Source organism: Hemitrygon akajei, chromosome 20, assembly GCF_048418815.1.
Source record: "Hemitrygon akajei chromosome 20, sHemAka1.3, whole genome shotgun sequence".
Lineage (NCBI taxonomy): Eukaryota > Metazoa > Chordata > Chondrichthyes > Myliobatiformes > Dasyatidae > Hemitrygon > Hemitrygon akajei.
In genome coordinates, this window is record NC_133143.1 from 32,253,712 (window position 1) to 32,274,042 (window position 20,331).

The 20,331-nt window shown below is 39.8% G+C and overlaps 1 protein-coding gene across 2 annotated transcripts in view; it reads left to right on the forward strand.

The window, feature by feature from the left end:
* LOC140713700 (collagen alpha-6(VI) chain-like) overlaps positions 1-17,347 on the forward strand; it is a 145,572-nt gene extending 128,225 nt beyond the window's left edge. For both annotated transcript variants that reach the window (XM_073024098.1, XM_073024099.1), the window contains exons 36-38: positions 12,520-12,616; positions 12,703-12,755; positions 15,317-17,347. In XM_073024098.1, the coding sequence (XP_072880199.1) occupies positions 12,520-12,616; positions 12,703-12,755; positions 15,317-15,492 (326 nt within the window). In that variant the 3' untranslated portion in view covers positions 15,493-17,347. The remainder of the gene's footprint in view (positions 1-12,519; positions 12,617-12,702; positions 12,756-15,316) is intronic.
* Positions 17,348-20,331: the final 2,984 nt, after the last annotated feature.

The window sequence follows — 20,331 nt, forward strand, 5'->3', positions numbered from 1 at the left end:
CTATCTTTACAAATGACTTGGCCATGATCTCAGCCTTATCCCTGCTGGAGATTGTTGTTTCCTCCTCAGATATCATTACTGGATACTCCCAATCCCTTCTATCTCCCCCCATCCTCTTAATCATCCCCCATACCTCTCCCACAGGCGTTGTTCTTCCTATTTTGTCGCAAAAACTCCTCCAACTTGCCCTTTTAGCTTGACGTATAGTTCTTCTCACCACTGCCTGTGCCTTCTTATATTGAATCAAATGCTGCATATTATGGGTTCTTTTAACTAGCCTGAATGCTCTATTTCTGTTTTTCACAGCCTGTCTACATTCCTCTGTCCACCATGGCACTAGTTCTCTATTCATCCTATTTTTACTCCTGGGTATAGATCCTTCTGCTGCCATAATAATTGCTGAAGTCACCTGACTGTTTAATTCATCTATATCTCCAGAAATGTCAATCTTTGTCAATGCTTCTTCACTTAACTTCTGGAACTTACCCCAATCTGCTTTTCCAAACACCCACTTTGGGACTCCCCCACCTGGTCTTATTTCAACTCTTTCACCCACTGAACATAAAACTGGGTAGTGATCACTGCCTACTGTTGAAGCAGTCCAAACTCCCCAGTTACTGATGCCAGCCAAGACATTAGACACTAACGTAATATCTAATACCGACTCAGTTCCTGTTGTTATGTTTATCCTTGTTCCTCTACCATCATTTATTCATACCAAATCCCTTTCTTCCATCAAATCTTCAATTACCTTTCCATTTGAATCTGTAATCGGATCCCCCCATATTGTGCTGTGAGCATTGAAATCTGCACACCACACTACTTTATGTCTATTTTGTCCTTGTATCCTTAGTAGGCTGTCCAAATCCAACCTTTTACATGGATTGTAGTAGTTAATTATAACCACTCCCTCCCCTCTCTCCCATATTTCCACCACTATGTATTCCTGATCATCTCCTTTTTCCAGTACTCTATACGGTATACCTTGCTTGATTAACATAGCCCAACCCCCTCCTCCCCCTAGATTTCTATCTTTCCTTATCATTGTATACCCATGTACCACAAAGTCTAAAGCCGGTTTCAACCAAGTTTCCTGAATACACACTACATCCGGTTTTACAACCATTTCCTTAATAAAGCCCTTAAATTCCTGGCCATTGGCCAGTAAACTCCTTGCATTCCATTGCAAAAGAATCACCATAAAGAGTATTAACCAACCCATGACACTTCCTGCCTTGACTGATTAGTGAGGTTCTCCCTCACTTCTTTCCATGTCAGTCCTACTAACCCTAAATGGTTTACTGCTGCTTTGACCACCAGCTGAATTTTGTCACTTTTTGACTTTATCTCTGCCGTACTATTAATGACTCTTGCAATGAATGTTACTAGAGCTTTTTTTTCCACATAAATCCTGTCATTTACTCTTCGCTGCATCTCTTGCATCCCTATTGCTCTCTGGTCATTAGGAGCATTATTCTGTTCTCTTGACATTCTTACAGCTTCTCCATAAATGATCTTTCTTTTCACTCTTATTTCTTGAATTTTATTCTCCCGTCTCATAACCTCACACCCACTATACACCACATTATGAGCTCCTCCACAATTACAGCATTTTGGTTGCGCTCCTGTTCCGCACTTTCCATATTCATGATCATCCCCACATCTAGCACATCTCTGCTCTGCCTTTTACAGTTTTTAGCTATGTGTCCAAACCTTTGACAATTATAGCACCTCAATGGCTTTGGCACATATACCCTTACTGGGTAACTCATGAAACCCAGGAACACTTTCCTTGGCACTCTTTCTTCTTCAAATTCAATCAATACTGTTTCACTTTCCTTTTTCATTCCCTCCTTTGTTGTTTTCAGTCTTAGAACATTAATTACTTTCCCCCCTTTGATATTCCTCTTCAACTCCTCCATGTTTATACTCATTGGTACACCCGTGATCACTCCTTTACAACCACCATTTCGTGCTCCCACCCTCCCTGTATTCTCCACCTTGCATTTTCCTATCTCTTTTAGCTTGAGTGCTTTCTCAAGTTGTTCCTCATTCGCACATCTTACCAATAGATTGCCATCATTAAGGACTTTTGCAAATACTATTTCCCCTATCTTATTTGCCAGAGTTGTTGTTAGCACAAACGGGTTAATTTTCTTCATGTGTCCTTGCGCCTTCTCATTAAACCTAATTATGACAACACCTCCTCTCTGAACTTGTTCATCTTCCTCACTTTCAGAACTCTCTCCACTGTCATTTCTTATTCTTTTATTCCCTTTGTCTCGGTTTTCATTCATCCATCCCCTCACTATCTCCTTATTTCCTTTATTTCTCCCTTCACAATAATCCATTTCTCCCCAGCTGCCTACCTCTGATCCCAAATCCCTATCCCGCTCCTTCTCCACTCTCTTTCCCTCAATCCCTCCTCTCGCTTTGTCTGCCATTACCAGACCCAGGCAAACCCCTCCCAGCAATTCCTGCTCCTTCCCCACTCACTTTCCCTCGACAAGTTCCAAACCACATTCACACATGCACCACCACCAAGACCTTCCAATCTGCAAACACCAGCTCAGACTCCCAGGTCCAGCCCCATCCACATTTTCATCCATTTCCTCTCCTTATAATACCAGTAGTCCTTTGTCCAAGTCCCTTCATTTCCAACCATTTCCCACAATCTGCCTCTCGTCTCTGTATGTCATGCCATGTATTGAGTTTACACAAAGAAACAGTTTGTGTGGATGTAGATCAAAGAGGCGATTTTATCTTCATTTAAAAATACTTAATTTAGTTTTACAGCTAAGTTCTCTTACCCTCATTTAACTTGGTAAATATGGAACCTCTAGTCTCCTGGTAACAGGTTAAAACTGATTAATTAATTAACTGTTAATTAATGAATTAACACAAAGATAATGAAAACTGGGGAAAGGTCTGTGGAGTCAGCTGGGAGTGCAACATGTCTTTAGCCCTATGTCATGTGACTTACTTACTTACTGCCCTGTGGCATTAATACCTCTGGCATTTAAGGCAGCAATGAAGGTCCTCCATCTCTGGCAGTGTTTAGGGCTTCCTTCATCGTGTCAGTATCTTCTGTGTCATGTGAGTACAGTGTCCATTGTTGCGTAGACTTGTGCACAAGGATAATGTTGACGGAGCTAAATAGATTGATTAAATTAACGTTTAAGACAGCTGCTGCAATGTGGAGACAATTGGGATTCATGGTGAACATATCTACAGTTTGTATTGTGAAGAAATCCAGTCCAGAGTTAGAGCTGATTCAAAATTTGTCCACTTTAAAACATCAGGGAAGGAGAGGTTTCCTGGATGGTTTGTTCCTGGGATATGCTTTATATTAAATATGGTAGAAATGGTTAGTCAAGAGGGACAGGAGGGCACAAGTAAGCAAGAAAGCAGATATGAGGATCCAGGGGTAATGTTACAAAAGAGAAACACGGATACTGTTCTCTGAAGCTAGGAGCATGACTCTAGATGCCTGTATTACTTCCCTGGTGCCAGGATCTAGAACTTCTATACGAGTTGCAATGTGAGAAAGGAAACATTTGGTTGTTGTGGTCTTTGTGGGAACATAAATGACATAAATAAGTTAAAGGCAGAGGTTCTGCTGAAGGGAGAGGAGCAGGTAGGGGGTCAAATTAAAAAGCACTATTTCAGGATTATTTGGTGAGGTACCTACAAATTGACACAATATAAGTAGCACCAAAGGAATGAATGGATGATTGAGAGACTAGTATAAAGGAAATGGATTTTGATTTATGGGACACAGGCATCTCTAATGGGAAAAGAGGAAGCTGTTCCATTGGCAAGGACTTCACTTGATTTGGACTAACAAATAACAAATTGAATAGCTGGAGCTGTAAAAAAGGCTTCAAACATATGTGCATGTGTACGCATGCACAAGTTAGGTGTATACTGGTGAGGGGAAGTTGATTATATGTGTTTAAGACGAGAAATAAGGGGGTCAAAGTACATGGAGTAAGCATAAGAATGTAGTATTGAGGTCAATCATCAACTGTGATCTTTGGAGAAGCCTAAAAGAGCTATGTACTGCTGCTCAACAGGTAACAATTGGAGCTATTTCCTTGACTGTTAAACAGTAAAAGACTATAAAACCTAGGAGCAGAATTAGGTGCTTCTGCCCATTGAGACTACTGCACGATCCTATCATTGCAATTTATTATCCCTCTCAACCCTCTTATGCCTTCTTCCTGTAACCTTTGACACACATACCCATCAGCCTCTGCTTTAAATACAAAGCTTGGCCTCCACAGCAGTCTGTAGGAATGATTCGCCACCCTCTGGCTAAAGAAATTTCTCCTCATCTCTGTCTAAATGCACATCTTTCTATTCTGAGGCTGTGCCATCTGGTGAAAGACACCCCCACTATAGGAAACATCCTCTCTATTTAGGGCTTTCAATATACAAAAAGTTTCAAAGCGATCCCCTCTCATTCATCAAAGCATCAGTGAGTAAATGCCCAAAGCCATCAAGTGCTCCTGATACATTAACCCTTTCATTCTGGCAATCATTCTTGTCAATCACCTCTGGAACCTCTCCAACGCTAGCCCATCGTTCTTAGATAAGGGACTCAAAACTGCTCACAAAACTTCATGAGTGGTCTGACCAATACTTTATAAAACCTCAGCATTACCTTCTTGCTTTTATATTCTAGTCCTCCCAAAATGAATGCTACTATTTGCCTTCCTCTCTCCTGACTCAACTTTTAAAGAACCCTGCACAGGGACTTAAGTCCCTTTGCATCTCTGATTTCTCACCATTTGCAAAATATTCTACACTTCCTTGAACAAGAGTGCATGACCATACACTTCCCTACTCTATACACCATCTGCCACTTCTTTGTCTATTCTCCTAATCTGTCTAAGTCCTTCCGCAGCCTCCCTGCTCCCTTAACAATACCTGTCCCTACACCTGTCTTTGGATCATCTGCAAACTTGGCCATAAAGCCAAGTCATCCAAATCATTGACATATAATGTGTAAAGAAGTGGCCTGAACACTGACCCCCTGGAGAACACCACATAGTCACCAGCAGACAACCAGAAAAGCCCCCTTTATCTTCAGTCTTTGCTTTCTGCCAGTCAGCTAATCTTCCACCTATGCTAGAATTGTGACTGTAATACCATGGCCTCTGATTTTGTTTAGCAGCCTCGTGTGCAGCACCTTGTCAAAGGTCTTTTAAAAATCCAAGTAAACAACATTCACTGACTCTCCATTGTTTGTTATTTGTTCAAAGGATTCCAACAGATTTGTCAGGCAAGATTTCTTTTTATGGAATGCATGCTGGAGTTGGCCTGTTTTATTATGTGTCTCCAAGTACTCCAAAACCTCATCCTTAACAATAAGACTATAAGAGCATAAGACATAGGAGCAGAAATAGGCTACTTAACCCATTGAGTCTGCTCACAGTTCCATCATGGTTGATTTATTAACCTTCTCAACCCCATTGTCCTGCCTTTTCCCTGTTACTTTTGATGCCCTAACTAATCAGGAACCTATCACCTATGACTCTATCAAGCCCCACTTTAAGTATACTCAATGACTTGGGCTCCTTAGCCATTTGTGGCAATAAGTTCCACAGATTCACGACCTGCTGGGTGAAGAAATTCCTCATCTCCGCTCTAAATGGATATCCCTCTATTCTGAGGCTGTGCCCTCTAGTCCTCGAGTCACCCACTATTGAAAACATCCTCCCCAAAGGGACTCTATCCAGAGCTTTCAATATGCAATGGGAATGGAAAAATCAGGCTGGTGTCAGATTGCAAGAGTGGGAATTTGTTGAGTGCCTATGAGATAGCTTTTTAGAGCAGCTTGTGCTTGAGCCTACTCGGGGAAAGGCCATCATAGATTGGGCGTTGTGTAATAACCCAGATTTTATTAGTCAGCTAACGTAAAGGAGGCAGTGATCATAATATGATTGAATTCATACTGCAGTTTAAAAAGGGAAAACCATAAGTCATATGTATCAGTAACACAATGGAAGAAAGGGAATTTCAGAGGTGTGAGAGAGGAGCTTGCCCAGGTGGATTGGAGGGGGATACTGCTGGGGATGACGGCAGAGCAGAAGTGGCTGAAGTTCCTGGAAATAGTTCACAAGGCGCAGGATAGATATGTCCCACAGAAGAGGTTCTCAAATGGCAGTGGTAGGCAATCGTGGCTAACAAGGGAAGTAAAAGACTGCATTAAAGCCAAGGAAAGGGTATATAAGGTAGCAGAAGTGAGTGGGAAGTTGGATGGTAGGGAAGTTTTTAAAATCCAACGAAAAGCAACTAAAAAAGCTATAAGAAGGGAAAAGATTAAATATGAGGGCAAACTTACTAAAAGATTTTTCAGCTATATAAAGAGTAAATGGGAGGTGAGAGTTTATATTGGACCACTGGAAAATGATGCTGGTGAGGTATAACGGAGGACAAAGAAATGGCAGATGAACTTAATAAGTTCTCTGCTTCAGTATTTACTGTGGAAGACATTGGTTGTATGCCCAGAGGCCAGTGAGGGTCAGAAGGATGAGTGAGTGCCATTGTTATTACAAAAGAAAAAGTGTGAGACAAACTCAAAGGTCTTAAGGTGGATAAGTCACCTGGACCAGATGGACTATATCCCAGTGTCCTGAAAGAGGTTGCTGAAGAGATCTTGAAGGCATTGGTCATGATTTTTCAAGAATCACTTGATTCTGGCATGATCACCAAGGACTGGAAAATTGCAAATGTCACTCCACACTTTAAGAAGGGAGGAAGGCAAAAAAGAGGAAATTATAGGCCAGTTAGCCTAACTTCAATGGTTGGGGAAGTGTTGGAGTCCATTATTAAGAATGAATCTACATGGTACTTGGAGACCAATGATAAAATAAGTCAAAGTCAGCATGGAGTCTGTAAAGAGAAATCTTGTTAGAATTCTTCGAGGAAATAACAAGCAGGTCAGACAAAGGAGAGGCAGTGGATGTCATTTACTTAGATTTTCAGAAGGCATTTTATAAGGTGCCTCACAAGAGGTTGCTTAGCATGTTAAGATCCTATTGCATTACAGGAAAGATACTGGCATGGACAGAGGAATTGCTGACAGGCAGGGGGCAGTGAGTGGGAATAAAGGGGGCCTTTTCTGGTTAGCTGCTAGTGACTACTCAAGGGTCAGTATTGGGACTGCTACTTTACATATTATTTATCAATGACTTAGATAGTGGAATTGATGGCTCTGTGGCAAAGTTTTCAGATGATACGAATATAGGTGGAGGTGTAGGTAATGCTAAGAAGTAATGCAATTGCAGAATGACTTAGACAAATTGGAAGAATGGGCAAAAAAGAGGCAGATGGAATACAGCATAGGGAAATGTATGATAATGCATTTTGATAAAAGGAACAACAGTGCAGACCATTAACTAAATGGGGAGAAAATTCAAACATCAGAGATGCAAAGGGACTTAGGAGTCCCCGTGCAAGACTCCCAGGAGAATAATTCACAGTTTGAATCTGTGGTAAAGAAGGCAAATGCAATGTTGGCATTTATTTCAAGGGAATAGAATATAAAAGCAAGGAGGTAATGTGGAAGCTTTATAAGACATTAATCAAGCTGCACTTGAAGCTTTGTCAACAGTTTTGGGCCTTAGTCTCAAAAAGGATGTGTTGTCAATGGAGAGAGTCCAGAGGAGGTTCACTAGGATGATTCTAGGAATGAAGGGATTAACATCTGAGGAGTGTCTGGCAATTTTGGGGCTGTACTCACTGGAATTTAGAAGCATCCATGGGGATCTCATTGAAACCTACCTAATGTTGAAGGGACTAGATAAGGTGGATTTGGAAAGGATGTTTCCTCTAGTGGGGGTATCCAGAACTAGAGGGAACAGCCTCAAAATTGAAGGGCAACCAAATAGAACAGAAGTAAGAAGGAATATTTTCAGCCAAAGAGTGTTGAATATGTGGAATATGATGGGGAGTGCGGTGGAGGCCAAGTCTGTGGGTATATTTCAAATGCAAGTTGTAGATTCCTGATTGGTTGGGGAATCATGGAATATGGTGAGAGGGCAGGTGTATGGGGCTGAATAGAATCTAGGATCAGTCATGATGAAATGATGGAGTGGACTTGATGGGCTGAATGGCCTAATTCTATTCCTATGTCCTACGGTCTTATCCTTGCTCTTATATTCTAGTCGTCATGAAATGAATGCTAATATTACATTGTGTTTGCCTTTCCTACCATGGACTCAAGCTGTGTGTTAACCTTAAGGGAATCCTGCACAAGGACTCTCAATTCCCTTTGCACACCTTATTTCTGAATTTTCTCCCAATTTACAAAATTGTTTATACTAATCTTCCTTCTGCCCAATTGCATGATGATACAATTCCAAATGCTACATTCCATCTGCCATTTATTTGCTCATTCTCCAATCTGTCCAAGTCCTTCTGCAGACTCCCTGCTTCATCAACAGTACTTGTCCCTTCAATTATCTTCATATCTTCCACAAACTTGGTGACAAAGCCATCAATTCCATCATCCAATTCTCAGCACCAACACTTGTGGAATGCCATGAGTCACCCAGCAGCCAATGAGAAAAGGCCCCTTTTATTTCCACTCTTAGCCTCCTGGATGTCGGCCAATCTTCCACCTGTTCTAGTATCTTTCCTGTCACACCACGGGCTCTTATCTTGTTAAACAGTCTCATGTGTGGCGCCTTGTCAAAGGCTTTATGAAAACCCAAGTAAACAACATGCACTGACCCTCCTTTGTCTTTCTTGTTTGTTAATTCCACAAAGATTTCCACTTAAGCAAACCATGTTGACTTTGGCTTATTTTATCATGTTATTCCAAGTACTCCAAAACTTCATCCTTTGTAAAAGGACTGCAACAGTTTCCCAAACACTGAAGTCAGGCTAACTGGCCTATAATTCCCTTTCTTTTGCCTCCCCCCCCCCCCCCCCGCCTTCTTAAAGAGTGGAGTGAGATTTGCAACTTACCAGTTCTGAAGAACTATTCTGGAATCTAGTGATTCTTTAAAGATCACTACTAATGCCTCCAGAATCTTGTCAACTACTGCTATCAGAAACCTGGGGTGTAATACATCTGGTCCAGGTGACTTATCTATCTTCAGACCTTTCAGATTCCCAAGCACCTCTCCTTAGTAATAGCAACGACATTCATTCTTGCCCCCAACACTCTCAAATTTGTGAGAGATACTATGGAGTGTCTTCCATAGCGAAGACTAATGTAAAATAATTATTAAGTTCATCTGTCATTTCTTTGTCTCCCCCCCCCCCCATAATTTTCCAGTGGTCCAACATCCATTCTTGCCTCTAAAACTTCTAATATATTTGCAAAAACTTTTGGTATTCTCTTTTATGTTGTTCATTAGCTTACCTTCATATTCCATCTTTTCTCTCAATATGATATTTTTGTTGCCTTCTTTTGGTTTTTAAATGCTTACCAATCTGCTAATTTCATGCTGATTTTTGCTATATTATGTCCCCACTCTTTTGCTTTTAAGCTGTCTTTGACTTGCTTTTCAGCCACAGTTGCCTCAGCCTCCATTTAGAATATTTCATCTTTGGAATGTATCTGTCCCGTGGCTTCCAAATATCCCCCAGAAACTTCAGCCATTACTCTTCTGCTGTCATCCTGGCTAGCGCCTCCTTCCAATCAACTTTAGCCAGCTCCTCTCTCATACCTCTGTAATTCCCTTTACTCCACTGTAATTCTGATACTTCTGACTTTATCTTCCTTTCAAACTGTGGGTAAATTCTATCATATTATGATCACTGCCTCCTAAGAGTTCATTTACCTTAAGCTCCCTAATCAAATCTGCTTCATTACAGAGCACCTAATCCAGAAGTACCTTTCCCCTTGGCACAAGTTGCTCTACAAAGCTATCTCATAGCCATTCTACAATTTCCCTCTCTTGGGATCCAGTGGCAACCTGATTTTCCCAATCCACCTGCATTTTGAAATCTCTTATTTCTACCGTAACATTGCCTGATTTACATGGCTTTTTAAAATCTCCATTTGCAATTTGTATCCCACATCCTGTCTACTATTTGGAGGCCTGTATATAACTCCCATCAGGGTCTCTTTAACCTTGCATTTACTTTACTTTACCCACATGGATTCTGCATATTCTGATCCTCTTCCTGAGGGTTTGATTTCATTTTTTACCGACAGAGCCACCCCACCCCCTCTGCCTGTCCCTTTAATACAAGCTGCATCCTCTAACCTCCAATCTCTAACTGCACTACAAGATCATCTACCTTATTCTGCACATTATGTTCATTCAAATATAATACCTTCAGTGCTGAATTCATCACCCAATTAGAATTTGCCCAGTATTACACTTCAACTCATTCCATTGACCTCAATTTTGCTCTGTCATCTGCTTGTCCTTCTTCACAGTCTTACTACACACTGCATCTACTTGTACACCAGCTACCCCATTTCCAGCCCTATCATTCCAGTTCCCATTCTGCTGCAAAATTAATTTAAATCATTCCAAACAGCTTTAGCAAACTATCCAAAAGCATATTGGTAACCCAAGAGTTCAGATGTAACCCATCCAGTTTTGTATAAGTAGTACCTGCCCCAAAATACATCCCAGTGATCTAGAAATCTGAAACCCTGTCCCCTTCTCCAATTCCTCAACCACACATTCCTGTAGGAGTGGTATTGAGAGGAGGGGGCGATTTTGTCAGCATATGTTGACTAGTGGGATTAGACCTCAAATTAGTTGTCAAAACATGGGATAATTGGCATCCAGAAAGGGTACAAGATCAGCAAATAATAAGGAAAAGTCACTGGAATCTCTGAAATGCCAATGTGAATGTTCTGAGATTCTGTATAATGGCTCATAAAACGCAGTTCCCCTATGTGCTGCCAGATGCATAGTTGAACTTTATATTGTCATCTGTTTACCAATATTTTGATTCTTACAACAAATATATCGTGATATCTTGAATGATACCCAGTTCCAAAGTGAAGCTTTATTTCCATGATTGCACTTCTGTGAGTGTTCTGCAAATACTGAAGGTTGTTCTAATGATGTAGAAAACAATATTCATAATGTGATAATGTCATCATTCATTAATAATTTGAAGAATGACTTTGTTGACTTCTTCAAAGTGGTAAATTAGCTCTTCTCAGGCTTCCAACCCTGATGCAGAGTTGTTCATAGAAATGTCAGTTATAATCAATACCTATACCCTGCTGGACGCCTGAGAACAGATTATTCCTCATATACACCAGGAAAGCATTAGATCCTTTTTCTTCTGGTGCTGTGATTTCAACCCACATCACAAAGATGTGTGACCTCTGTAAACTACCCTAGTGTGCAGATGTTAACTGTGGGAATAAAATGGGATTAGTGTAAATGGTCAGCACAGACACATAGGCTGAAGAACCTGAAATAAGACCATGCCTTCTGGTTCTGGACTCGCTGGAAAAGGAAACTTCCTCTCAGCATTTTCCAATTCTGGCTCCCTACGAACCTTATGCTCTCTGAACTCTTATTGCTCCCTTGACAAATTCAAAGTATATGAATCAGCTAAGGCAAATTGATTGCTCTGAATATTTGTTTATCCCTAGAAAATTAATCAATTTTTCTTTGGATCCATTGATGCAATTACGTTTTGGTTTTGCTAATTTTGTTTTTGATTTGATGCCCTTTGTATGTTGTTATACCTCAGAGGCTGACTGTAGGAGTAAAGGCAAATGGGATGAAATATGTCCCTCTGGAAATCCATCCCTAAAAGTATTGAGAAACCTTCTAAACACCACTGACTGCTTAATGTACTCCATTTGTGATTTGCACTGCATTTTGCCAGTAGTATTTGCAGTTCTGTTCTACAGGATATATGGTGCTAATGACAAATTTTGTGGCTATCATCTTAGAAATGGCAGTGAATGTTAATAAGGTGGTTAATAAAAGCATGAACTGTCCTGGAGAATAAAGATAAATATATTTTTTAAATAGTTCTAGACCTTGTAAGTGATTGCTCAGGCCAGGAGTAATCTGGATGGTTCTGACCAACAAGATTTAATAAAGATGGAAAAGGTATAGAAAAAAAATGTAATATTTACTAGGATGTTATGCAAGTTTAGGGATTTCACGAAGCTGTTGTTTTCCTTCTACAGAGATAATTAAAAAATGATGGAAAATGTTTATTGAATGAGAACCTATTGGTGAGAAGGTTAAAATCTGTGGGACATAGATTTAATTTCAAAGGAAAATAAATGAAGTGAAATGTTTTCCCTCAGATAATATTGTGATTGTAATGTTCAAACTGAAAAAGATATTGAATCCAGTATCCATGAAGGGATATAGGCAGCTAGGCTGGATAAACAAAGTGATGTTTACTGAGAAAAGACTGGGATCTTGGACTAACAAGACTCAAACTATTTTTTAAAAAATACCATTTTGAAAATTACATATCACTGCAGTCTTAGAATATTTTATTTGTTGTGGGTACTTTGCTGTCATTCTAATTAAATGGTGTTCTGTATTTATTTAATAGATGGAATTAACAAATATCCACCTCCAGCTCTAAAGATGAAATGCAAAGGAAAAAATTCTCAAAATGCAAAAGGAGAAAGGACACTTCCCGAATCACGGTAGGTTCTCCAACAATTATGGCCAAATTCTGATCACAGAATGGAATTTGCCTTTGATAATTAATTTATAAATTTCTTCAATACAGAATGAAAGCTATGGAAGATTTGGAAGAACAAAAAGATGGTATCGGCAGCTATGGTAGGTACAGATGATATCTTCAAGATATCTTCTTGAAGGACTTTAATTGGGAATGGTTTTAGAAAGTTATTGGACAAAAGGATTGGTTTGAGATTAAGTATGCTGCTCATACCTATTCCTGTAGTCTGATTTCCACTGCGCTGGGTGCAATGATGTAGGCCAATACCAATCATTTATTTCAAAGGGAATATAATATAAAAGCAAGGAGATAATGCTGAGGCTTTATAAGACAATTGTCAAGCCACACTTGGGGTATTGTCAACAGTCTTTGGTCCCATAACTCAGAAAGGATGTGTTGTCATTGGAGAGCATCCAGAAGAGATACAGGAGGATGACTGCAGGAATGAAAGAGTTAATGCATAGGGAGCGTTTGGCTGCTTCGAGCCTGTACTCACTGGAATTCAGAAGAATGTTGGAGGATCTCATCAAAACCTACCGAATGTTGTAAGGACTAGATAGGGTAGATGTGGAGAGGATGGATTTCCAGAACTACAGGTCACAGCCTCAAAGCTGAGGGGCTGCTTTTTAGAATAGAGGTAAGGAGGGATTTTTTTAGCCAGAGAGTAGTGAATCTATGGAATGCTCTGCCACAGACTACAGTGGAGGCCAAGTCCATGGGCATATTTAAGATGGAAGTTGATAGTTTCCTGAATGGCTAGGGTATCAAAGGATATGTCAAGATGGCGGGTGTATGGGGTTGAGTGGGATCTGGGATCAGCCATGATGGAATGGTGGAGCAGGCTTGATGGACTGAATTGCTTAATTCTGCTCCTATGTCTTATGGTCTTAAGTGTCAACAAGGAGCTCAGTGATGTCCATCAGACTTTTGGAGAATGGAGCAGGACATAGGTATAGTATCACCATGACTCGCCTATTGTAAGAGAGAAGGGGGACCATGGCAACTCAAGCCCAAGCATAATTAGTGAGGTCTGGAAGAGTATTCCTTCTCCTCCTGGCCCTGTAAATCATCTTCTCCTACATGACTTATTGAGTGCATCTGCTAATTTGGCCAATCTTGGTTCGAGGCTTCCAGTGATGGTAAAGACCGATATGCATGTCTCAGTGAAGCACCTGATGGATTGGAGAACTCCTTCCAACCTCAAAAAGAGCCAGATTAAATGGAGGCTGGAGGGAACAAACCTGAAATGGGGCAGGAAGGTAAATTTAACTACTTGGTCATTCCATTCATAGAGAAGAATATAATTGCTTCCCAAATGTTGTATAAGTATTTAATAATCTTTGAAAAGAGGGAATGCGCATTACCGTTTCCCCTTTCATGTGAAGAGTGGGACGTAAAAGATTTCCTTCCCTTTTTATTGCCTCTTAAATTGGTCTTTGATTGTCAACCTTGACTGTACTGCACATGTTCTTACTCCTGCTAGCCAATCATACATAATTCCTACTGATGCTGGCCAGCAGCTTGATCTGAAAAATTGAAATAGCGCTCAGGCAACAAGTGCCACTTCTGCTCCCTGCTCCCTTCATCTGCCTTTACTCTTGAGCTAAAGATCTAGTGTTTATTACCTAAATGTTATTCCTTGCGTGAGTTTATATTCATGGTCATAAAAGGAAAATGACAAAGGATTAGCAAAATAAAGGAAATGTCTTAGAAAGGTGTGAGCATTGACATGAGCTTTCAGTTCCTCATTTGGTAAGACTGCATTGGCTAGGGCTAAAGAACTGAAAGAGGTCCTGTTGCTACAAATCCAAGAGGAAGTGAGGGGCAGAAAAACCTTAAAAGGGAAAGAAAAATCTTGTTTTAGATATGTCTGTGTTAGAACGTCAGACTGCGGTTGGTGGGGGAAGGGTGGTTTGGAAAGAAAGTGGCCTTTTCTTTCTACTTGCACAATGTGGGACCTTACTCATTTCCCGGAGCTAAAGACCAATTGCACCAGGCATCTCGGCGAGTGATATAAGGAGAGGAAACCATCTGTAAAATTCCTTGGGGAGCCAGCTCAGCTCCTACCAGCACTTGCTTATAGCCAGCAGGAAATAAATTGCTTTTTGCAGTTGGGAACTGGACCTGAAGATGGGGAGGTGATGGTAGTCCAAGCTAATTGAGCTCCAGCCCTCATTAATCCCATGTCTTTCACTGCCTCTTGTATACTGTTCAATTTTGATCTTCTACAAGTCCTGACCAAAAGATGATATTTAAAAATGCTATATGAAGTATTTGGAGGAAATACAAAACATTTTTACATATCCTATTGTGCTTCTCATATTTTCATTCAAATATTCCTGCTCATTTCATTCAGCTTAGTTAAAAGGTTCTGGTCAATGGATGTAGATCTTTCACAATAAAAAAATCAAACTGTTGGAGGAACTCCAGAAGCATCTGTGGTGGCAGAGGGACAGTCAGTGCTTCAGGTCAAGTCTCTACATCAGGTGCTGACAGAGGATCTCAGCACGAAATGTCAACCACCCCTTTGCCATCACCCATGCTGGTTGACTCACTTGTTCCTCTACAGGTTTGTTCTTCACTCCAGCTTCCAGCACCTGTAGTTTCGTATGGCTCCATCTACAATCCATTCCATAAACTGTTTCATTCTTTTCACTTCCAGATGTTTGTGGCTTGAATCGTGATTCAGGGGATTGCTACAATTATGCCTTAAAATGGTACTTTGACAAAACATCACAGATCTGCAAACGGTTCTGGTATGGTGGTTGTAAAGGAAATGGAAATAGATTTGACACAAGGGAGGAATGTGAAACTTTGTGCTTAAAATCTCCCTTCTAAATGTTGTAGTAGGGTTGATTTTAGATACATACTCAATGGTAACAAGCTTGAAATTCACATGTACCATGCTATTTTCTATATGCATATGTAATATCTTATTCATACTAGAATCTTACTCCTAATCAGAATTACATTCTTCCTAAAAGCGGGGAAGCTTACAATGGATAGGACATCTTTTTTTTTCCAGTGGATTTTCCTTTGCAAATGTAAAAAAAAGATAAATGGCAAAAGGATCATCCAAAAATAAATAAGCAAATAGGTTCCGTGATTTTTTTTGTTTGTTTACAAGCTTGCAATCAAACAGGACAAAATTAAAGCATCCCTTCCTGGTTTCCCAGAAAAGCTCCCAGATGTAGGCAAGGCTTTGCACTCTAGACCAGGAAGTCAAAATCCAGGAGATGACCACCATGCAGAGCATGAGCTAGAATCCTGAAAGCTTTTGATTCTCCAGGACTATGTGTATCTCAGAGTCAGATTTATTGTCACTGGCATACAGTATGTTGTGAAATTTGTTTTGCAGCAGTAATATATTGCAATACATATTAATAAAACTATAAATTGCAATATGTATACAGTATATAAATAAAAATAATTAAGTAGTGGATGCAGAGAGAGGTAAAAATATTGAGGTAGCATTCATGGGTTTATTGTCACCTTAGAAATCTGACGGCAGAGGGGAAGAAGCTGTTGCTGAAATATTAAGTGTATGTTTTCAGGCTCCTGTACCTTCTCCTTGATGATAGCAATGAGAAGAGGACATGATCTGGGTGATGGGGGTACTTAATGATAGATACCTGTGGGTTCCCTCTTCATAACTGCTAGTTTCAAAGACAAAACCTTTGGTAGGCAACAAACCAAGAAACTCAGGAAACTGAAGGGTTCATCTAAATATTATAGATGAGCCTGTTGATATAGTAAAGAAGCAAATAGTTTCTACTGTTTCTAGAGACAAATTCATATTTGGAAGCTACTAGTAAAGTATTGGAACCTAAATGAGAATTATTTGAGAAATCTTCATCTAGTTTAAATGCCTAATATTTTTGACAGTCATTACAATCGATTTCTATTTCAATCTGTTGCCATACATACAGTTAAAATGAAAATCTTCCAGACATTTAATCACTTGTGTAGGTTGTTTTTGATTATATGTTTTAATGTACTAAAGTGCTTAATTTAATATTAAATAGGTTGTGGTTCAAACATTTAGAACTTAGGTCGTTTTTTGTATAAGATTCTGTATGGTGCTGTTTTATGTACAAAATGTATTGGTGAATTAGAAGTACATTTATCAACATTCAATCACATATGGATATAGAAAATACTTGCAAAGGAAATTTTAAACATAAAATCAATACTTCGAATAATTAAAAAATCAGCTAGGGATTCTAATTCAACCAAACAGGATTTAATGTTGAGTTCTGGTGAGTTTTCACATTCAGGTGTTTCTCACAGGAATATACATTTTTAAAACTTGAAAAGCTCAACAAGCCATGTGTATGACACATCAATAATTGTTCCCTTATTGATCAGTACTAGGCAGTAATTATTTTTGGTGCAAATACACATTGTGAAATTATTGCTGTTATCGCTAGAACTGAAGATGATTTTTTTCTGTATATTCCAGGTATATTTGTTACAAGGGAAATAATATTGTTCTTTGCTCAGGGTAGGGAATGTGGTTATTTGTATGTTTCCTTGTTTGTCTTTCCAAAAATCCTGCTACATGTGGTACTATTGTGCCAAAAGAATAACTTGATGGCTTCAGTGAATTGCCTGTTTAATGATGAGAAGTTTATAGTTGTATGATATAATAACAATTACTAGTCCTTCAATAAAAATCATATTATAAAAATAATTCTTGTTTTGTTTGTGTTCAGCAGCACTTACAGATCACATTTATAGATCCACATACTTTGACTTGAGTTTTCAAGATGATACCAGAGTTGACATGGGCTGTGAGAGGTCTCTTAATTAAAGATTAAAGAGTAGATTTATTTGTCACATGTACATCGAAACATACTGTGAAATGTGTCAATTGTGTCACTGGCCAAGACAGCTGGGAGCAACCTGAAAGGGTCTCCATGCTTCTGGCATCAACATAGCCTGTCCACAACTGACTAAGCCTGAACCATCCATCCTTAGGGCGGAAACTGGAGCATCCGGAAACCTTTGCCATCACCCCTTACAGACAGCAGCGAGACTTGAACCCTGACCTTCCAATCACTGGTGTGGTAAAAGCATTATACTAATTATGTGCTAGATTGCACTAAAACTATACTGCCCATGAGAGTAGATTTTGTCTTAAGAAGAGAACTCTTTTGATGGCACTGAAGTCTCTTATCCACCATAAACCACAATTATAAGGCTTAAGTACATCTCTGTTGAGGGCAGTACATATTTAGCTTTTTGGTGTCATCAGTCCTACAAGTGAATTATCTTTCTGGCTCAGGACCAGACACCTGAACCTTATTTTGCCTTACAGTGTACAGATGAGTCATTTTAAACAAGGCAATAGAAAAACTTGCAAAAACAAGGAGCATGGTTGCCATGGTTTTCTTGAAGGCTCTGGTACCTTCCCCCTGGAACTATGTGCAACTCTGACCATTTATACAAACTTAAATGTTGATTATTGTGGGCTTCTGTAATTAATAGACTGGAATAAAATATATAATTTCACCACTCAGTTTAGAGATTTATGCACTCTCTTCGATCCAGCATGGACCATTGGAGGAGCCATTTTTCATTAGGTCGTGAATTTGTCTGCCCTCCTGGTGGATGTAAAATTGCAATTGTTGAAGAAAATTAAGTGTGCTGACTAGAGAGCATTTGTACCCTGCCAACGCCAAGCTTTTCTACTTCTTTATCTCATTGCTATTTATGCCTTTCCATGCAAATGAGACTCTAATACTTCCCACTAAATAAGTATAATTATACTTAAAAAGACCACGTTTAGAATGCTGAGAAGACATTAAAAACTCATTTGTTACCTGTGGTCTCCAAGGTCTGATTCACACTCAGGCAGTCTTCAGAAAGAGGGGAAAACTGATTTCTGGAGAATGGAATGTGTTGTAGGGACTGAAAGCAATTCCCTTCATTTTCTTTATTTTAATAGAAGGAAAATTCCACTAAATCAATAAGGTATGCTGTGCAACTGGAGACAAAATACTAGGCGACATTTCTTTAGTAGCTAAAGGTAGTGAGTTTCATGAATTTAGTTTGTTTCTTTCAGCACTACCTTTCTCCCTCTCCAGTTGCTGCCTGACCTGATCAGTGTTTCTAACACTTTCCATTATAGCTGCCTGTCTTATTATCCCTTTACTTTCATTTTGTTTTGCTGTTTCAACAAGGATCATAGGACATTCTGCTATGTTAAAGGTGGTAAATAAATGCAGGTTGTTCTTGGATCCTGGGTCCACATCCTGGGTCTATACCATGCATACAGTAGATCATTGATTAGTGATTTTAAATCTAAGTTTAGTTCAATTAAGGATAATGAATTTAAAAATGCCCTATTATCATATGTTATTATTTTCAAGTATCCTCTATATATATTCCAATTATCTGATGTTTAATGATATGAATTAATACATGGGTTCATTTCTTCGAACCACTCATCATCAGCACAGTTTTAAAGTTGGAAATGTAACCACAAAATTAGTTCCTACACAGCAGAAGATGCCCGCTCCCTACAGCAGCTGACAAATCCATCCTGCCAATCTTCCATACATTTGTATACAGTTTATACATAAATTGGGGGTTCATAACCTGGGGATGGCCTGCAGTAGTTTTGTTTTAATTGAGTATACAAATACCGGATTATTATTGTCACATGTACTAGGATACAGTGAAAAGATTGTCTTGCACATTGTTTCCACAGATCAAATCATTACATTGTGCATTGGCAATAGACAATAGACAATAGATGCAGGAGTAGGCCATTTGGCCCTTCTAGCCAGCACCGCCATTCACTGTGATCATGGCTGATCATACACTATCAGTACCCCGTTCCTGCCCTCTCCCCATATCCCTTGACCCCGCTATCTATAAGAGCTCTATCTAACTCTCTCTTGAATGCATCCAGAGACTTGGCCTCCTCTGCCTTCTGGGGCAGAACATTCCACATATCCACCACTCTCTGGGTGAAAAAGTTTTTCCGCATCTCTGTTCTAAACGGCCTACCCCTTATTCTTAAACTGTGGCCTCTAGTTCTGGACTCACCCATCAGCGGGAACATGCTTCCTGCCTCCAGTGTGTCCAATCCCTTAATAATCTTATATGTCTCAATCAGATCCCCTCTCATCCTTCTAAATTCCAGTGTATATAAGCCCAGTCGCTCCAATCTTTCAACATATGACAGTCCCGCCATTCCGGGAATTAACCTTGTGAACCTACGCTGCACTCCCCCAATAGCAAGAATATCCTTCCTCAAATTTGGAGACCAAAATTGCACACAATACTCCAGGTAGGGTCTCACCAGGGCCCTGTACAGCTGCAGAAGGACCTCTTTACTCCTATACTCAATTCCTCTTATTATAAAGGCCAGCATGCCATTAGCTTTCTTCACTGCTTGCTGTACCTGCATGTTTGCTTTCATTGACTGATGTACAAGAACACCTAGATCTCGTTGTGCTTCCCCTTTTCCTAACTTGACTCCATTTAGATAGTAATCTGCCTTCCTGTTCTTTCCACCAAAGTGGATAACCTCACATTTATCCACGTTAAACTGCATCTGCCATACATTTGCCCACTCAACCAACCTGTCCATGTCACCCTGCATTCTCATAACATCTTCCTGACATTTCACACTGCCACCCAGCTTTGTGTCATCAGCAAATTTGC